The sequence below is a fragment of the Anomaloglossus baeobatrachus genome, chromosome 3 (genome assembly GCF_048569485.1).
Source record: "Anomaloglossus baeobatrachus isolate aAnoBae1 chromosome 3, aAnoBae1.hap1, whole genome shotgun sequence".
Classification (NCBI taxonomy): Eukaryota; Metazoa; Chordata; class Amphibia; order Anura; family Aromobatidae; genus Anomaloglossus; species Anomaloglossus baeobatrachus.
In genome coordinates, this window is record NC_134355.1 from 465569796 (window position 1) to 465589549 (window position 19754).

The 19754-nt window shown below is 44.7% G+C and overlaps 1 protein-coding gene across 5 annotated transcripts in view; it reads left to right on the forward strand.

Annotated features, from left to right (window-relative positions):
- Positions 1–19754, forward strand: part of MCF2L2 (MCF.2 cell line derived transforming sequence-like 2) — a 644468-nt gene that overhangs the window by 311693 nt on the left and 313021 nt on the right. For all 5 annotated transcript variants that reach the window (XM_075340561.1, XM_075340557.1, XM_075340558.1 and 2 more), the window contains exons 11-12: positions 12464–12655; positions 14611–14802. In XM_075340561.1, the coding sequence (XP_075196676.1) occupies positions 12464–12655; positions 14611–14802 (384 nt within the window). The remainder of the gene's footprint in view (positions 1–12463; positions 12656–14610; positions 14803–19754) is intronic.

Consider the following 19754-nt stretch of genomic DNA (forward strand, 5'->3'; position numbering starts at 1 on the left):
ATTTCGGCCTGTGTGCATGACGTAGGACGCGTCATGCACGCCGGCTTCAGAAGAAGGAAGACCAAGATGGCCGAGAGAGGAGGCGCCAGTCCCAGAGAATGACGCCACGCATTTAACCAGTCTGCACCAGAGCTACCTCCTAGGTGAGTATTATAAAGTGTTTTTATATTTTACACAGCGGCCTGGGCTCTTATATACAGCTTGTTAAAATGCTGTGTATAAGAGCCCACTGGTGGTGGCCGCAGCTTATAGGCCCCAAATCTGGTGACAGGTTCCCTTTAAGGGGTTGAGTTGATTCCGTAAATACAATAATCACACATAAGAAAGCAGTGCATCATAATACAGGATGACCTCAAAATTTCATAAGGTATGAGACATATGAAACTCATGGGCGCAGACTATCTTTCACAACTGAGGTATTATTTATACTACTAGTTAAAAGTTACATATAGTTTGGAGATGTACAGTGGCACTCAAAAGTTTGGCCACCCCTGGTCAACATTGCTGTTATTTTGAACAGTTAAGCAAGTTGAAGATGAAATGATCTCTAAAAGGCAAAAAGTTAAAGATGACATATTTCTTTGTATTTCAGGCAACAAAAAAGATACAGTGGAACCTTGGATTACGAGCATAATTGGTTCCGGGAGTGTGCTGTTAAACCAAGTTACTCTTATATCAAAGCGAATTTACCATAGGAAATAATTGAAATGCAGACAATTTGTTCCACAACCCAGGAATATGTACTGTATTTATACAAATTTATTAAAGTAATACAAAATAATGTACAGTATGCATATAAAATTATTACAGTACACTAATAAAAAATACTGCACTGTACAGTAAAAATCATGTAAAACAATTTAAACTGCACATTAGCTTACAATAGAATTATTGGTGTGTGGGAGGTACAGTATAAACAATGTGCTGTACTGGTTATCAATAAGAAAGTACAATACTGTATCCACAAATACAAATTGATAGACATGCTATATAGTATATACTGTACTGTACAGTATACAGTATGTATAATATATATTATATATATATATATGTATATATACATTCATACATATATACAGAAAGGTACCTTCAGAGAGGGTCAGAATGGAACCAGAAGTGTGCACTGTGAGTATTTGCTCTTATTGCAAAGCATTGCTTTTAAACCAAATTATTAAAAAGCTTTACTTGTCTTGGAAAACGCTCTCAAACCAAGTTACTCTAAATCCAAGGTCCCACTGTATTTCATCTTTTAAATTTTAGAACTACAAAAGGGAAAATGGGCTAATGTAAAAGTTTGTACACCCTTGGAGATTTGTGTGCTCAGTTAACTTTGACCAAGGTTTCACACCTTAATTAGCCTGTTAGGGTTATGTCTCGCTCACGATCATCATTAGGAAAGGCCAGGTGATGCAAATTTCACAGCTTTATGAAAACCCAGCCTCCTCTAACCTTGTGCCAAAAAACAATGGGTTCATCTAAACAGCTGCTTAGCACTTTGAAAATGAAGCAGGAGAAGGCTATAAGAATATAGAAAAGCATTTTCAAGTTGCCCTTTCCTGAGTTTGAAATGTAATTAAAAAATGGCATTTAACAGAAACAAAGGAGGTCAAGATAAGGTCTGGCAGACCAAGCAAGATTTCTGTTTGAGCTGCTCATAGGATTGCAAGAGAGGCAAATCAGAACCCCTGCTTTACTGCAAAAGACCTTCAGGATTTAGCAGACTCTGGAGTTGTAGTAAATTGTTCTACTGTTCAAATACATCTGTACAAATATGGCCTTCATGGAAGAGTCATCAGAAGAAAACATCTCTTGCGTTCTCACCATAAAATTAATCTTCAGAAGTATGCAAAAGAACAACTAAACAAGCCTGATGCATTTTGGAAACAAGAACAGAAGAAAAAAAGAGTCTTTGGTTTTGCTTATTAAAAAGAGCCCATACAAGCAAAGTTTAGAAATATTAAATATTTTATTATTAAAGTGCTGTTGGGTACAAAATTACATAAATATTTATTCTGGACCAAGGGAAAGGTGCTGGAGGGGAAAGAACCCCACGTGTCCCGGAGAGTAAAGAGGGATAGATATTCCTCAACTGTGATCTAAGGTATATTAACAGGTGGTTACCCAAGACCAAAAAGCAGGGCTGCATCACATCATAATAGGAGGAAATCCACAATTGTGGAAAAACATTCCAGAACCATATAATCAAAGGCAGCGCTACTCACCAATTAAAGATCACTAGACACCGGGGTAAACACGGGGGGACCGGCGTTCCAACACGTGTTTCGCGTTTAGGTATGCTTCGTCGGGGGACGGATCCGTCCCCCGACGAAGCATACCTAAACGCGAAACACGTGTTGGGATGCGCTGCCTTTGATTATATGGTTCTGGAATGTTTTTCCACAATTGTGGATTTCCTCCTATTATGATGTGATGCAGCCCTGCTTTTTGGTCTTGGGTAACCACCTGTTAATATACCTTAGATCACAGTTGAGGAATATCTATCCCTCTTTACTCTCCGGGACACGGGGGGTTCTTTCCCCTCCAGCACCTTTCCCTTGGTCCACAATAAATATTTATGTAATTTTGTACCCAACAGCACTTTAATAATAAAATATTTAATATTTCTAAACTTTGCTTGTATGGGCTCTTTTTAATAAGCAAAACCAAAGACTCTTTTTTCTTCTGTTCTTAATACTTATGAGTTGTTGCTTCAAACAGTGATGTGGTGATTATTCTGTATGTCCTGCATGTCTCAATTTTGGAAACAAGTCCTGTGGACAAATGAGGTTAAAATAGAACTCTGGCCACAATGGTTAAAGGTATGTGTGGTGCAAAAAGGTAACAGAATTTCAGGAAAAGAACATATTGCCAACCATTAAGTATGGGGGTGGATCAATCATGCTGTAGGGTTGTGTTACAACCAATGTCACGGAGAACATTTAACAGATAGATGGAAGAATGGATTCAATGAAATTTCAACAAATTCTTGATGTAAACATAACACCCTCTGTAAAAAGCTGTAAGAGGATGGCTTCTAGAAATGGATAATGATCCAAACACACATCACTATCCGCAATAGACTATGTCAAAAGGCGCAAGCTGAAGGTTTTACAATGGCCCTCACAGTCCCCTGACCTGAACATCATTGAAAATCTATGGCTAGACCTCATAAGAGCACTGCAAGCAAGACGACCCAGGAATTTCACAGAACTGGAAGATTTATCCAAGGAAGAATGGATGAAAATCCCTCAAACAAGATTTGAAAGACCCTTAGCTAACTACAAAAAAACATTTACAAGCTGTGATACTTGCCAAAGGGGGTGCTACTAGATACTAACCATGCAGGGTGCCCAAACGTTTGCATCGGACTGTTTTGCTTTTTGTAATTTTTAAAATGTAAAAGATGAATATGAAATGTGTCATCTTTAACGTAATGCCTTTTAGAGATCATTTCATTGTCAAGTTGCTTCGCTGTTCACAAGAACAGTAAATTTGACCAGGGGTGCACAAACGTTTGCATGCCACTGTAGTTTGGAATCTTACAGTGGGCAGCAAAAGGTTTTATGGTTTTATTATTGTTAGATCTGAACAGTTTAAATTCAGAGTTTGTCCTTCAGGTTTGATGACAAAACAGTAACATGTGTATTGTTTCTATGCTTCAACATGACATGCCCTTTAATTGACTTGCTAAAATCAAAGTATGTAATAATATGTGTACCCGAGCAGCTGCTTTATATATGTGTATATATATATATAATATCTTCAAAAGGTATGTATATAAATACAGTATATACAGTACAGACCAAAAGGTAGGGCACACCTTCTCATTCAAAGAGTTTTCTTTATTTTCATGACTGAAAATTTTAGATTGACATTGAAGGCATCAAAACTATGAACTAACACATGTGGAATTAAATACTTAACAAAAAAAGTGTGAAACAACTGAAAATGTCTTATATTCTAGATTCTTGAAAGTAGCCGACTTTTGCTTTGATTACTGCTTTGCACACTCTTGGCATTCTCTTGATGAGCTTCAAGAAGTAGGCACCGGAAATGGTCTTCCAACAGTCTTGAAGGGGTTCGCAGAGATACTTAGCACTTGTTGGCCCTTTTGCCTTCACTCTGCGGTTCAGGTCAGGCTCAGTCATCTGGCGTAGCACCCCATCACTCGCCTTCTTTGTCAAATAGCCCTTACACAGCCTGGAGGTGTGTTTGAGGTCATTGTCCTGTTCAAAAATAAATGATGGTCCAACTAAACGCAAACCGAATGGAATAGCATGCCGCTGCAAGATGCTCTAGTAGCCATGCTGGTTCAGTAAACCGTCAATTTTGAATAAATGTGTCACCAGCAAAGCACCCCCACACCATCACACTTCTTCCTCCATTCTTCACGGTGGGAACCAGGCATGTAGAGTCCATCCGTTCACCTTTTCTGCGTCGCACAAAGATACAGTGGTTGGATCCAAAGATCTCAAATTTGGACTCATCAGACCAAAACAAAGATTTCCACTGGTCTAATGTCCATTCCTTGTGTTCTTTAGCCCAAACAAGTCTTTTCTGCTTGTTGCCTGTCCTTAGCAGTGGTTTCCTAGCAGCTATTTTACCATGAAGGCCTGCTACACAAAGTCTCCTCTTAACAGTTGTTCTAGAGATGTGTCTGCTGCTAGAACTCTGTGTGGCATTGACCTCGTCTCTAATCTGAGCTGCTGTTAACCTGCGATTTTTGAGGCTGGTGACTCAGATAAACTTATCCTCCGCAGCAGAGGGGACTCTTGGTCTACCTTTCCTGGGGCGGTCCTCATGTGAGCCAGTTTTTTTGTAGCGTTTGATGATTTTTGCAACTGTACTTGGGGACACTTTCAAAGTTTCCCAATTTTTCGGACTGACTGACCTTCATTTCTTACAGTAATGATGGCCACTCATTTTTCTTTACGTAGCTGCTTTTTTCTTGCCATAATACAAATTCTAACAGTCTATTCAATAGGACTATCAGCTGTGTATCCACCAGACTTCTGCACAACACAACTGATGGTCACAACCCCATTTATAAGGCAAGAAATCCCACTTATTAAACCTGACAGGGCACACCTGTGAGGTGAAAACCATGACGCATCTATAAGGGATAAGCAGGTTAACAGGTTCTACACCCCCCATACCCTATTTACTTAAATAAAGACGATAACTACGACTTTATTGCAAGGAATGGCCACAGCTTTTATTTAACCGTATATATGTATACCAAACTCGTGGCTCAACATGCCACCCATTGTTAAACATAACCTTTATACATATATACCCTTATAACCAAAACCACCGATAGATCCATCCGAGAGGGAAACAACCATCATTCTTAACCCCCCGGCCGTAACCTCCAAACCGGCCCAGAGGACCACCTCGGCCGTGACCAACCGGCCCAAGGTGAGGGGTAATAACGTTCCATCGTTAATTACCCCCACCCAGAACCTGCAGGACCTCCGCCTGCAAGTTCCCATCCACTCCGAAGCCACTCCCCTTGAGCGACTTCGTACCAACCAACCGACTGTCGGTACTCCCAACCTCTCAGACGGACCTATCCCCCCGCCACAGACCGGCCAAGTGACCACCTTACTTGGCCTGGGCCCCCCACACCCCAAGTGCTTGCTCCAGGCCATCCCTCAAACCCAACATCCATAAATCCAGACCCACATCGGTCAGGTGAACTCCATCTCCCCTTAGGTACTGTTCCGTGGACTCCTCCAATTCTCTATGCCGCACCACCAAACCACCATTCCGTACCACAAACCTGCCAATTGCCCGGTTCAACTTACTCCGAGCCCTATTAATACGGTCCACCGACCTACCAAAACGCCACTGCGTCCGAGCTATGATGTCCGACCAAACGATCACAATGCCCGGGAACGCCCTCCACAAATGTAACAGGTCCAACTTTATGTCCCTTTTCAATTCCCTTGCCGACCTTACTCCCAAATCATTCCCACCCACGTGTAAAATTAACACATCCGGGTCACGATCCATACGGCTATAATAAGCCACCTCTGGGCGCACCCTACCCCAGGTCATGCCCCGAATTCCCAGCCACTTTACTCGGGCCTCCGTCACCGACACTCCAAGCTGCCGACCATCGTGATGCACATCCGCCCGCAACGCTCCCCAATACACGTAGGAGTGCCCGAGGATCCACACAAGGCATGGCCCTACAAAATATAAACACCACGAATAAAACAGCAACAGCCAAGAAAATTGTCACATACCAGCATCAAAACACAAAACAGGAATTCCCCACCCCCGAATCATCATCTGACCAAATGAGGCCTAATGTACAAGCGAAACCTGGAAGACTCCCACCTCCCAATCCGCCGGATACAATCCTCACTCAAACCCCACCTGGCGGCTTCCGTTGCCGCCCCAATCCGGAAGGAGTGAGACCCGTATTCACTTGGCTCCTCCCCCACCCGAGCTAAGGCCATCTTCAGCACCGCAATGAATTGGTAACGCGACAAGGCCAATCCGTCCGCATGCCGCAGGAAAACGCCCGGGTAACCTCCGCGTACCTTTATAAACTCCGAAACCTGTACCACCGGGCACAGTTGGTGTCCCGGTAACGCAAACAACACCACTAAGCGCCCCCGCCCCCTCTGATCCGTCTTCGAAAAACGAAGCCGACATTCCACTCTATCCTCCCCCAGCATTACATCCTCCATCATCAAACCACCCATTGCTTGCTTAGTCGGGCTGACCAATTCACCAATGCGAAAGGCCCCAAAAAACGCCAATACAAAAGCTACCGAAAACAACCCCCTCTCAAAAGGAGACGAACACAATTCCCCCAAACATCCCACTAAACGCCCCAACAAAGGCAATGACACCGGCCGCCTCATGTCACGCGACTGGGCCCCTTTCCGAAAACCCTTCATTGCCTGCCGCACCAGAAAATCCTTAGTCGCATCCCGGACCCCTTGCATCTGAAACAGGAAGGCCAATGCCGCCAGCTTGCCACCCATCACCGAAACGGACCGACCTGCCGAAAAATCCCCACTAATTACCATCAGGACCCCCAACACTCGGTCTTTGTAACCCGACTCCACGAAATCCCTTCTTTCCAACTCTGCCCATTCCTTCCACACCGCCTGATATCGGCACCAAGTAGCCTCAGACACCGATCTCCTAATCCCCTCAAAAGCTACACCGATGCCAGGTCCCACAGCCCGTCCGGGCAAGGTTCTCCATCCGCGTCCGCTCCCGGCACCAGCTTCCTGAACCTGCAAAACTGAAACCGTGATAACGCGTCAGCCACCTCGTTTCGAATCCCTGGCACGTGCCGAGCCACCACGCAAATGTTCAACTCCAAACAACGCAACACCAAGTGCCTTAAATACCCCACAACCGGCGGGGATTTTGCCGACAGCGCATTGATGGAATGCACCACCGCCATGTTGTCACAATGCATGCAAACCCTTCTTCCGGAAAAATCGGGGCCCCATAACTCCACTGCTACAATTATGGGAAACAATTCCAGCAGCGCCAAATTCCTCACCAGACCTGTTTCCACCCAAAGCTTTGGCCATTTTCCAACACACCAGTGCATCTGAAAAATTGCCCCAAAACCTGTCGCTCCAGCCGCATCAGTATACAACTCCAACTGGCTATTGGACAAAGCCTTGCTCATCCAAAGAGTCCGACCGTTGTACCGGTCCAAAAACTTCTCCCAAACCAACAAATCCCCCTTCATCACTTTTGTCACTCTGACAAAGTGATTCGGAGCTCTTACCCCCGCGGTTGCACTTGCCAGCCTCCTATTAAAGATCCGCCCCATCGGCATGATGCGACAAGCGAAATTCAATTTCCCGAGCACTGACTGCAAGTCCCGCAACCGCACCGACGCCTTCAAATCCAGAAGCTTCCCCTCAGGCAATCGGCATTCCATTGCCAGTGTATCAATTTCAATACCTAAAAAACATAGAGCAGTCACCGGCCCTTCTGTTTTTTCTTTTGCCAACGGAATACCCAGGCTCCTCGCAATCCGCTCTAACGTAAACAACAACAAGGAGCAAACCGAAGAGCCCGCCGGACCCACGCAAAAGAAGTCATCCAAATAGTGAATCACTGAATGGACCCCTGCCACGTCCTTGACTACCCATTCCACAAAGGTACTAAATGCCTCAAAATGTGCACACGAAATGGAACAGCCCATCGGCAGGCAGCGATCCACATAGTATTCCCCATCCCACATACACCCCAAGAGATGAAGACTCTCTGGATGCACCGGAAGTAAACGAAAAGCTGCTTCCACATCCGCCTTTGCCATTAGGGCCCCCCGCCCGGCAGCCCTTACCAGCTCCAATGCCTTATCAAAGGATACATAAGAAACTGCCGACAACTCTGGTGATATCCCATCATTCACCGACAATCCCTCCGGATAAGATAAATGATGGATGAGCCGAAATTTGTTCGGCTCCTTCTTAGGCACCACCCCAAGGGGGGAAATCCTTAAATTGGAGAATGGCGGGTCCTGGAATGGACCCGTCATCCTCCCCAACTCCACCTCCTTTTGCAGCTTTTCCTTCACCACCGCTGGATGTTCTTTTGCGGACCTCAAATTCCCCGGGCGAAACACCGGCGCCTCAGATTCAAACGGAATCCGAAAACCTTCCGTAAAACCACGTGCCAACAATTCCACCGCTCTAACGTCCGGGTACCTATTTAGATAGGGAAGCATCGCCTCTACCCTCACTGGCGTCCTCCCTTTTTCCAGACCCCTCCCCCGCCTTTCCTTTTCCTTTCTTAAAGCACCTTGCCAGGGAGTGAGAACCTCCACATCCGGAACACTCATGTTTGAAACGACATGAGGCCCCGAACTTACACTGGCCCTCGTTATATTGCTAACAAGCCCCCTTTTTCTGTCCAGCCGGGGACCCGCCGCTCGCACCCGGGCTCCCGGCACCACCTCGAAAGGGCTGAGCCGGAGCCGTCATTAGCCGCATCCACAAAGAAATATCTTTGTGTCCCCACTGAACACCAGGCCGCAGAGCCTTCCGTTGCCGGAACTGTTCGTCATATCTTAACCACCCTAATCCGCCGTATACTCTATACGCCTCCCATATCGCGTCCATATAACCGAATAGAGCGGAACAATGCTCCGGCTCCTTTTCCCCAATCACGCTAGCCAAGATCGCAAAGGCCTGCAGCCAATTGGTAAACGTCCTCGGGATCAACCTATACCTCCGTTTTTCCTCATCCTCCTTCTCCTTTTTTGTATCACTGGGCTTCACCTTATCCAAATTAAACTTCTCCAGGGGAAGCAGGGAAAAAATTTCCACATACTCCCCTTTCCAAATCTTGTCCCTCACTTCCTTTTTTAAATGAACCCCCAACTGACCTTCAAAACACACATAAATTTCACTCCGCGCCCTATCATCCAACCGCACAACCTCATCCTCTTTCTCTTTTTCCTTTTCCGCCTCTTTACTCGCACCCACGGCAGCCACCCCACCGGCCGCCTGTCCCGCATCTACCGCCGCGGTAGTGTCCCGCGCCGCAACCTCACGCCCCGGCGCCTCTGTCTGCACTACCTCCGAGGGGGCCACCCACGCCCCCACCAGAGCCCCAGGCCCAATCCGACTACCCCGTTCCGCCGACAACCCCTGCAACACCCCCAAAAGCTGCCCCCAAAAATCCGGGCCCGGTAGACCAGATTGACCGACCGCACTCGCCCCTTGCGCAACACTTCCCGCGGAGGAACCCCCTCCCCCGCCCGCACTACCCACAGCATTACACATTTCTGTCGCTCGCTCACCAGGCTGCCGTTGCACCGACGTTGGCACAGCCGTGCCCCGATCATCCTGCTGTCGCTCCGTCCGGCCTGTCGCTGCCATCGACTCTTCATCCCCTCCGGAGTCCGAACTGCCGCTGCCGGCCACAGGGGGGACCAGCGAGGGGACAGCCCGCACCTGGCGGCCGTCGACCCCCACGGTCACCGCACCCCGCTCCTCCGGACGCCTCCTGCTGGACCTCAGTCTCTTGGCACGACGTGGCGCCGTACCGCCGTCCATCCCTGCTGGCCTCCGGTATCCTTGCTGCGCCGCTGCTGCGTCCTCCCTGCTCATTGGGCTCCCTCCCTGCCGACTGCGGGATTGCCATCCCGCCTCTGACAAACGCCGGGAACCCCCCCCAGCCCGATCCTCGCCGGAGGGGACCGTAATCCGGGACCGCACCATGGCCGCCGGGCCGCCGCACTCTTCTCCCGCTCGTCTCTGCCCGCCGCCGCACTCCACCTCCACTATCCGTCCTGAGTCGCTCCCCTGCCGTCTGCAGGGAGTCTCCACCGCCAATCCGATACGCTTGGCTCCACCCCCGGCCCGCACATCACCGGGGGTTGCCGCTACTCCGCTCCGGGACCTTGCAGGCCGCGGACCGGAAGTAGGCCTCGCCGAAGCTCCGCCCACCTCCGACCCGCGGGATCTCCGGCGAGGATTCCTCCCGGCAACCGGCAGCTCCACCACAGCAGACGCGGGGCTCCCTCGTGCCGGAGGGTCCCCGAAGGGGCTCCGTGATCTCCTTCTCCCCCCTCCACTGGGGGAGTAGCGCACCGGCGGCCGTGACCGCCGAGCACGTAGAACAGGCCCGGGCGCAGGAGCAGCAGGAATCACCGCTCCAACACCGCAAACCGCCGCCAGCTGATCCCGTAGTACGTCAGCACCCAGGACCTCAGCAGCCCCACGCACTAAGTCCATTAAAGCAGCCAGGTCAGCCATCGCAGTGGGCTGCAGCACAAACGTCCTGGGGCACAAAGTTCAAGCGACGAAAGGGGAGGTAACACACTTTACCTTTTCTTTATACCTCAAACTACGCCCCCACCCCTTCCTTGCTCTCCACCAATCCCCCCTCCAGTACCAGCCACCAATCCCATGCCCCCATCTATCTCCCTCATCCCCAACCAAAACCTTTTAACTCCTTACTACCCTGCACCCTCCCGATCGTCATGGGCCTGCTCACCCCTATGGGGCTCACTGCCCTTCTTTTCCGGTGACTACCTCTTGAAGCTCATCAAGAGAATGCCAAGAGTGTGCAAAGCAGCAATCAAAGCAAAAGGTGGCTACTTTGAAGAGCCTAGAATATAAGACATATTTTCAGTTGTTTCACACTTTTTTGTTAAGTATTTCATTCCACATGTGTTAATTCATAGTTTGGATGCCTTCAATGTGAATCTACAATTTTCAGAGTCATGATAATAAAGAAAACTCTTTGAATGAGAAAGTGTGTCCAAACCGTTGGTCTGTACTGTATATACAGTATATATATATATATATATTTACCTTTTGAAGAATAATACATATTGTTGTACTTTTGCTTCCTAGTCTTTTGTTATACATGTATAATTGTTGTGCAACAGTTTTCAATAAAATAAATAGTTCACAACTATTCCTTGTAACTAATTCTAATACAAGAGGAAAGAAAATACTCCCTGTGTGGAATTAGTAAAGAACAAGGGAATAAAAGTGGTAGGGTAAAATACCCTCTCATCTATTCATGTTGTGCTGAGGAGGCACAACGCTGAGTAAAAGCCTGATAATATCCACCTCCAGCGATCTGCTGATGTAGTAAACTCTCCACACCTCCTTTCTGCAATACTCTGGATCTTCAACCCCAGGTCCCACAATCCTATGGGCGCATCAGTTTCATAGATCGATCCACCACTACAAGCACAGAATAATCCAGGGGCAGAGTAAGACGAGAGGTGTCTCACTGATAGTATGTGTCACCTCCACATAGAAATGGCTTCAGCTTCTCTCTCGCTGCCTGCAGGTCACTTACAACCGTTCCTTCTACCCGTCAATTATCGAACAGCTGGCACACCTGACCGATGCTGCTGGACCCCCGCTCCACCAAATGCTGGGAGCAAAAAGAACATGCAAAGATCAGAAATCATGGGCCTCCAAGTCTTGTGCTACAGGTCAAGAGTAAACCAGAACAAACTCAAAAAATAAAAATTATTAATTAAAATACCGTACTAAAAAGACATTTAAAAGCACTACGCATTTCGGAGACAGTCTGCCTCCTTCTCAGTTGCAATAAATGTACCCAATTATATTATAACTCTTGTACCCAATTCAAAATTGCACCTTGTATCCAATTTTTTCCCAACTATCTTTGAATACAGTTTTTTCACAACTACTCATTGTACTCGATTCTTAACCAGCTATTCCTTGTAACAAGTTCTCCTCCATTACCCACACCTTGTTGCTCATTAGTGATCTTGGAGTGTCTGTAACTGTTTACTTCTCATATTTACAATCAGACCTTTGCTTTCAAACAATCTGCATGAAGATGAATTTCTTCTTTGTGTATACAGGGATCTTCTTTACGAAAATGTATGTGTAGCGTATACATTCTTAATATTAACTATTAAATTTGAAAATGTAAAGTTTTTACTTTAACTTTAATTCTTGTCTTTGTTTATCACCAGGGTATACTAGAGAAAGCCCAGCTTCATGCTCTTCATGGAGATCAGCTGATACAAAATAACCACTATGCTGTAGACTCTATTAGACCAAAATGCATAGAGCTTAGGCGCATTTGCGATGACTTTAGCAATGAAACAAAGAAAAAGTATGACATCCTGGGAAAATCATTGGAGCTACACCAGCAACTTGACAAGGTAAGTCATCTGTCTGGATTGTTGGTTATTTTATACATTCCATGAGCTAATAAATCTGGTGGCAGGAGCCACATATATTAAGGGAGATGTACAGTCATGGCCAAAAGTTTTGAGAATGACACCAAAATTATATTTTCACATAATCTGTTGCCCTCTGGTTTTTAATTGTGTTTGTCTGATGTTTACATCACATACAGAAATATAATTGCAATCATATTATGAGTACCAAAAGGTTATATTGACAGTTAGAATGAGTTAATGCAGCAAGTCAATATTTGCAGTGTTGACCCTTCTTCAGGACCTCTGCAATTCTCCCTGGCATGCTCTCAATCAACTTCTGGATCAAATCCTGACTGATAGCTGTCCATTCTTGCATAAGCAATGCTTGCATTTTGCCAGAATTTGTTGTTTTTTGTTTGTCCACCAGTCTCTTGATGATTGCCCACAAGTTCTCAATGGGATTAAGATCTGGGGAGTTTCCAGGCCATGGACCCAAAATCTCTATGTTTTGTTCCATGAGCCATTTAGTGATCACCTTTGCTTTATGGCAAGGTGCTCCATCATGCTGGAAAAGGCATTGTTGGGCTGGCGCCAACTGCTCTTGGACAGTTGGGAGAAGTTGCTCTTGGAGGACATTCTGGTACCATTCTTTATTCATGGCTGTGTTTTTAGGCAAGACTGTGAGTGAGCCGATTCCCTTGGCTGAGAAGCAACCCCACACATGAATCGTTTCAGGATGCTTAACAGTTGGCATGAGACAAGACTGGTGGTAGCGCTCACCTCTTCATCTCCTAATAAGCTGTTTTCCAGATGTCCCAAACAATCGAAAAGGGGATTCAGCTGAGAAAATGACTTTACCCCAGTCCTCAGCAGTCCACTCCCTGTACCTTTTGAAGAATATCAGTCGGTCCCTGATGTTTTATCTGGAGAGAAGTGGCTTTTTTTGTTGCCCTCCTTGAAACCAGGCCTTGCTCAAGCAGTCTCTGCCTCACAGTGGGTGCAGAAGTACTCACACCAGCCTGCTGCCGTTGCTGAGCTAGCTCGGCACTGCTGGTAGTCTGATCCCGCAGCTGAAACAGTTTTAAGATACGGTCCTGGCGTTTGCTGGTCCTTCTTGGGCGCCCTGGAGCCTTTTTGGCAATAATGGAAGCTCTCTCCTTGAAGTTCTTGATGATGCGATAGATTGTTGACTGAGGTGCAATCTTTGTAGCTGCGATACTCTTTGCTTTTAGGCCATTTTTGTGCAGAGCAATGATGGCTGCACATGTTTCTTTAGAGATAACCATGGTTAACTGAAGAGAAACAATGATACCAAGCACCAGCCTCCTTTTAAAGTGTCCAGTGGTGTCATTCTTACTTAATCATGACTGACTGATCGCCAGCCCTGTCCTCATCAACACCCCACCTGTGTTAATGGAACAATCACTAAAACAATGTTAGCTGCTCCTTTTAAGGCAGGAATGCAATGCTGTTGAAATGTGTTTTGGGGGTTAAAGTTCATTTTTTTAGCCAATATTGACTTTGCAAGTAATTGCTGTTAAGCTGATCACTCTTTATGACATTCTGGAGTATATGCAAATTGCCATTAGAAAAACTTAAGCAGTAGCCTTTGTAAAAATTAATATTTGTAGCATTCTCAAAACGTTTGGCCATGACTGTACTAATGAGAAAGTTTCCATTTGAGCCAGAATTGAAGCATATATCCCATATGTCACATTTATCAATGTAAGACCAAAAGTGGCATCTTTTGCAGATAGAAAAAAAACATGAATTATGAGCTTTTCATTTTATTTTTGCTCTTTTCAGAACTATTTTCATTAATTGAAAACTGCATCATGTGAACATAGGCTAACAGTGCAATAAATAAGTCACTTGCTAAGTCTTATTTTTCTGACTCAGATTTTGTTCCCTGTTGATAGAGTGTGAACCTTACATTCTACCCTGATTTATCACAGGCCAACCAGTGGTGTGAAGATGGAATCTACCTACTAGCCTCTCAAGCTGTGGATAAATGTCAGTCGCAGGATGGTGCCGAGTCGGCTCTACGAGACATTGAGAAGTTTATGGGTAGTTCTAAAGTACACCAGCTATCCAATCCTACTGATTTTTATCACAAGTATGAGGTTATCCTCACTGCTGAAATAAAGGTAAGACCCCCTCCTAATATTAGGTATTGTGCACAGCATGCTATCCTGTAAAATAAAACATTATAGATTTCTAAGCCGATTACAACCCCTGGCAAACATTATGGACTCACCTGGCTCTGAGGATGTTCATTCAGTTGCTTACTTTTGTTTAATAAATGCAGATCACAGACATGGCACAAAACTAAAGTAATTTCAAATGGCAACTTTCTGGCTTTAAGAAACACTAAAAAAAATCATGAAAACATAATGTGCTAGCCAGTAACAATTACTTTTCAAGACCAAACATTGGGACAAAAATATGGAATCACTCAATTCTGAGGAAAAAATTATGGAATCATGAAAAACAAACATAAGAACACTAGCATTCATCAGCAGTATTTTGTTACACCACCTCTGGCTTTTATAACACATTGCAGTCTCTGAGGTATGGACTTAATGAGTGACAAACAGTACTCTTCATCAATCTGGCTCCAACTTTCTCTGATTGCTGTTGCCGGATCAGCTTTGCATGTTGGAGCTTTGTCATGGACCATTTTCTTCAACTTCCACCAAAGATTTTCAATTGGATTGAGATCCGGACTATTTGCAGGCCATTTCATTGACCTTACTTCTTTCAAAGAATGTTTTCACAATTTTTGCTCTATGGCAGGATGCATTATCAACTTGATAAATTATTTAATCATCCCCAAACATCCTTTCAATTGATGGGATAAGAAAAGTGTCCAAAATTTCAATGTAAGCTTGGGCATTTATTGAAGATGTAATGACAGCCATCCCCCCAGTAGCTTTACCTGACTTCCAGCCCCATATCATCAATGACTGTGGAAATGTACATGTTCTCTTCAGGCAGTCATCTTTTTATTGTTTAGCTTTTCTGTATGTAAATCCCATTTTATTTAGGTGGTTTCTTACAGTTTGGTCACAGACATTAACTCCAGCTTCCTCCCATTCGTTCATTTGTTTTGTTGTGCATTTCCTGTTTTGGAGACATATTGCTTTAGGTTTCCTGTCTTGACGCTTTAATGTCTTCCTTGGTTTACCAGTATGTTTGCCTTTAACAATATTACCATCTTGTTTGTATTTGGTCCAGATTTTAGACACAGCTGACTGTGAACAATCAACATCTTTTGCAACATTGCATGATGATTTACCCTCTTTTAAGAGTTTGATAATCCTCTTCTTTGTTTCACTTGACATCTCTCGTGTTGGAGCCATGATTCATGTCAGTCCACTTGTTGAAACAGCTCTCTAAGGTATGATCATTCCTTTTTAGATGCAGACTAATGAGCAGATCTTATTTGTTGCAGGTGTTAGTTTTGGGAATGAAAATTTACAGGCTGATTCCATAATTTTTTCCTCATAATTGAGTGATTCAATAATTTTTCCCCCCTGTTAGGTCTTGAAAAGTAAAACTTACTGGCTATCACATTATGTTTTCATGATTTTTGTTAGTATTTCTTAAAGCCAGAAAGTTGCCATTTGAAATGACATTAGTTTTGTGCCATGTCTGTGATCTGCTTTTTTTAAACAAAAGTAAACAACTAAATGAACATCCTCAGAGCCAGGTGAGTCCATAATTTTTGCCAGGGGTTGTATATGGCTTGGATTTTATTAATTTTATTTTATTTATTTTATTAATTAACCTTGAAATTTAATTTTACACACAAACGATAACACATATGAGGAGCATTAGTATTAGCCGGACTATGTTGCCCTGGTTATCACTCAAAGAAGGACCGCGACTAGGGTCAAGTAAAAGTGACCAGCCATATATTCATTACTTATGGAGTTAGGTTTAAAGCACATGGTCCACAATTTTGGCTAGATCAATGGACAAATAGACCGAGGTATTGTTTGATATTGGTAAGCTTGTCTGAATCTGTATAGTCATTAAAATCATTTTTAGTGGCATGGTGTTATCTTAAGATGAGCCTACACGGTGGGACTGAAAAGTGACTATACATTTCTTACGTAAAGTTACCTTACCTGGTGCCCTCTACTTGCCTCCTGCTGCCTCTCTGACTGCTTTAAGGCTTGTGCGCACGTTCCGTCGTGTCACTGCAGAAATTAGTGATTGTTGCGAAAAATGCTCCTTTATTTGCTTTATTTTACTGCTGCAAAAAAAAAATCACGACTGCATTGTGGTTGTTAACAACCTGTGTCTGCACCCATGTCAGTTACATCAACAGATAATTTAATTGAAAATTATCAGGCAGCCATATAAAACGCTGCGCTGAATAGATGGGGTACTGATCAAAGCACTGGTTACAGTTAGGTCCAGAAATTTTTGGACAGTGATCAAATCTTTGTGATATGTCATTATTTTTTATTTAAAATTAAACAACTGAGATGCAAGTGAAGTGTAGACTTTCAGGTTTAATTACAGGGAACCTGTCACCAGATTTGTCCCCTATAATCTGGGGCCACCATTAGTAAGCCCTTATATACCGCATTCTAGCATGCTGTATACAGTGTGTCCACCCATATCCTGTCCACCGCCATTAACTTGAGAACGGCGGCAGCTATAGGCATAGAAGTGGTGTCTATGTATAGTTAAGTATCCATGCGCTACGCAATGAAACCACCTACTGCGCCACCTGGTGGAAAACAACAGAGTTAGCATTTTTATCTTAAAAACGGAACGAGATGGAAAAAAAGTGAATAAAAAATTGTAGGACATCATCAATTCAATACGAATCGACACCTTGCATACAGAAATGCTATGATATGAAACCCATGAACCCCCCCCCCAAAAAAAACATTGAATGCTGGTCACGCATATGGCGCTCATTTAACTTTGATGCTCAAAGTGGCCACCGTCAGCTGCAATGCACATCTGGACAGCATACTGTATCTTGCTGAACGTTGTGCAATATGTTAGGTGACTTGTTTGCACAAGCATCTGTGATACATCGTCGTAGGTCCTGCAATGTTGGTGGAGGGGGTCGCATACACCTGCTGTTTTGATGTGACCTCACAGAAAGAAGTCCAATGGGGTCAGATCAAGTGAGCGTGGAGGCCACTGCACACAGCCACCATACCCAATGACTTGTAGGAAGGTCTCCATGAGGTATCGTTTCACGTCCACAGCCTTGTGAGTTTTACACGTTCTAATCATTGCATTTCTGTATACAAGGTGTCATTTCGTATTGAATTGATGATTCCCTACAACTTTGTAATTCACTTTTTTTCTCTATCTCGTTCCGTTTTCGAGATAAAAATGCTAACTCTATTGTTTTCCACCAGGTGGCGCTATGGGTGGTTTCATTGCGTAGCTCATGGCTACTTTACTATACCTAGACACCACTTCTATGCCTAAGGCTGCCGCCATTCTCAAGTTAATGGCGGTGGACAGAATATGGGTGGACACACTGAAGAAGAGCCCAGGCCACTCTGTATGACGTAAAAAACCCCAGCTTTTACTATACTCACATGATGGGCGGCCCAGTTAGATGGGTGTTATTGGTCTCAGTCCGTTGCCCCCTATCTTACTTCCATCGCCGTCCTCCTTCCCTGCTCCGTGTGGATGACGTGTCCTACGTCATCAACACAGAGGCGTCCACTATCCTCCTGCGCTAGCGCACTTTTTTCTGCCCGGCTGAGGGCAGAAAAAAGTATTGTAGTGCGTATGCGCGGGCGATCTTTGACTTTTCCCCGGCACCTGCACCCTCCAGTACCTTGCTCTGCCCTCAGCAGGCAGATAAAAGTGCACGTGTGCAGAAGCACAATGGAGGCTTTTGTGTTGATGACGTAGGACACGTCAGCAACACGGAGCAGGGAAAAAAGACGGTGACTGCGCAAGATGGAGGAGGCACCAGATTGAGACCAGCGACACCCATCAGACCAAACCACTCTGCAGATGAGTATAATAAAAACTGTTTTTTAAATTATACAGCCTGGGTTCTTATATACAGTATTGTAGAATGCTGTATATAAGTGATTACTGGTGGTGGCCGCAGGTTATAATGGACATATATAGTGGATCCTGCTGTCTTAAAGGGGTTTTCCCACAAACAAAGTTCATTTTAATCAATAGATCTTGGAATAAAAATAAAGTTTCACAATTGCATGTAATTAAACAATTTGTTCCTGTGCTGAGATAATATTATAACTGTGCCTCTGCTTGTACTGTGTAATGGCAGTGTCTCACCGTACAGGGAAATGATCTGATCACACCTCATCTGGAAGCAAAAAAGTATGCAAACATATTATAGCATTGGATTGCAAATTATTCTTCCTTTGAGATAAACATTGCTAAAAAACAGACAGTGAAATGCTTAACCTTACAAAGACTCCTGTGTTGCTTTCACAGTATGTTATGGGTCATTGTCCATTTGTACTGTGAAGCGCCGTCCAGTCAACCTTGTTTAATTTAGTTGAATCTGAGTAGAAACTGTACACTTCAGAGTTCATCCGCCCGCTTCGGTTTTCAGTCACATTATCAATAATCCCTAGTGACACTGTGTTATTTAAAGCCATGCATGCCTGGCCATGACACTGCCTTCACCATGTTTTACAGAGAATGTGGTGTGCTTTGGCCCATGAGCCGTTCCAATGCTATTCCAGAACCTGGACTGCTTCTTTAGATGTTTTTTATTTTTTTCCACAGCGCTGCATTGTTGTTCAGATCGCTTCACTGAGCATGCCAGCAAAATGTGTCACCAACAAAACCATTGATAACACATTACGCCGTAATGACTTAAAATCCTGCAGTGCCCACAAAGTCCCACTGCTCAAGAAGGCACATGTGCAGGCCCGTCTGAAGTTTGCCAATGAACACCTGGATGATTCTGAGAGTGATTGGCAGAAGGTGCTGTGGTCAGAAGAGACAAAAATTGAGCTCTTTGGCCTTAACTCAACTCGCCGTGTTTGGAAGAAGAGAAATGCTGCCTATGAAATGCTGCCTATGACTTAAAGAGCACCGTCCCCACTGTCAAGCATGGAGGTGGAAA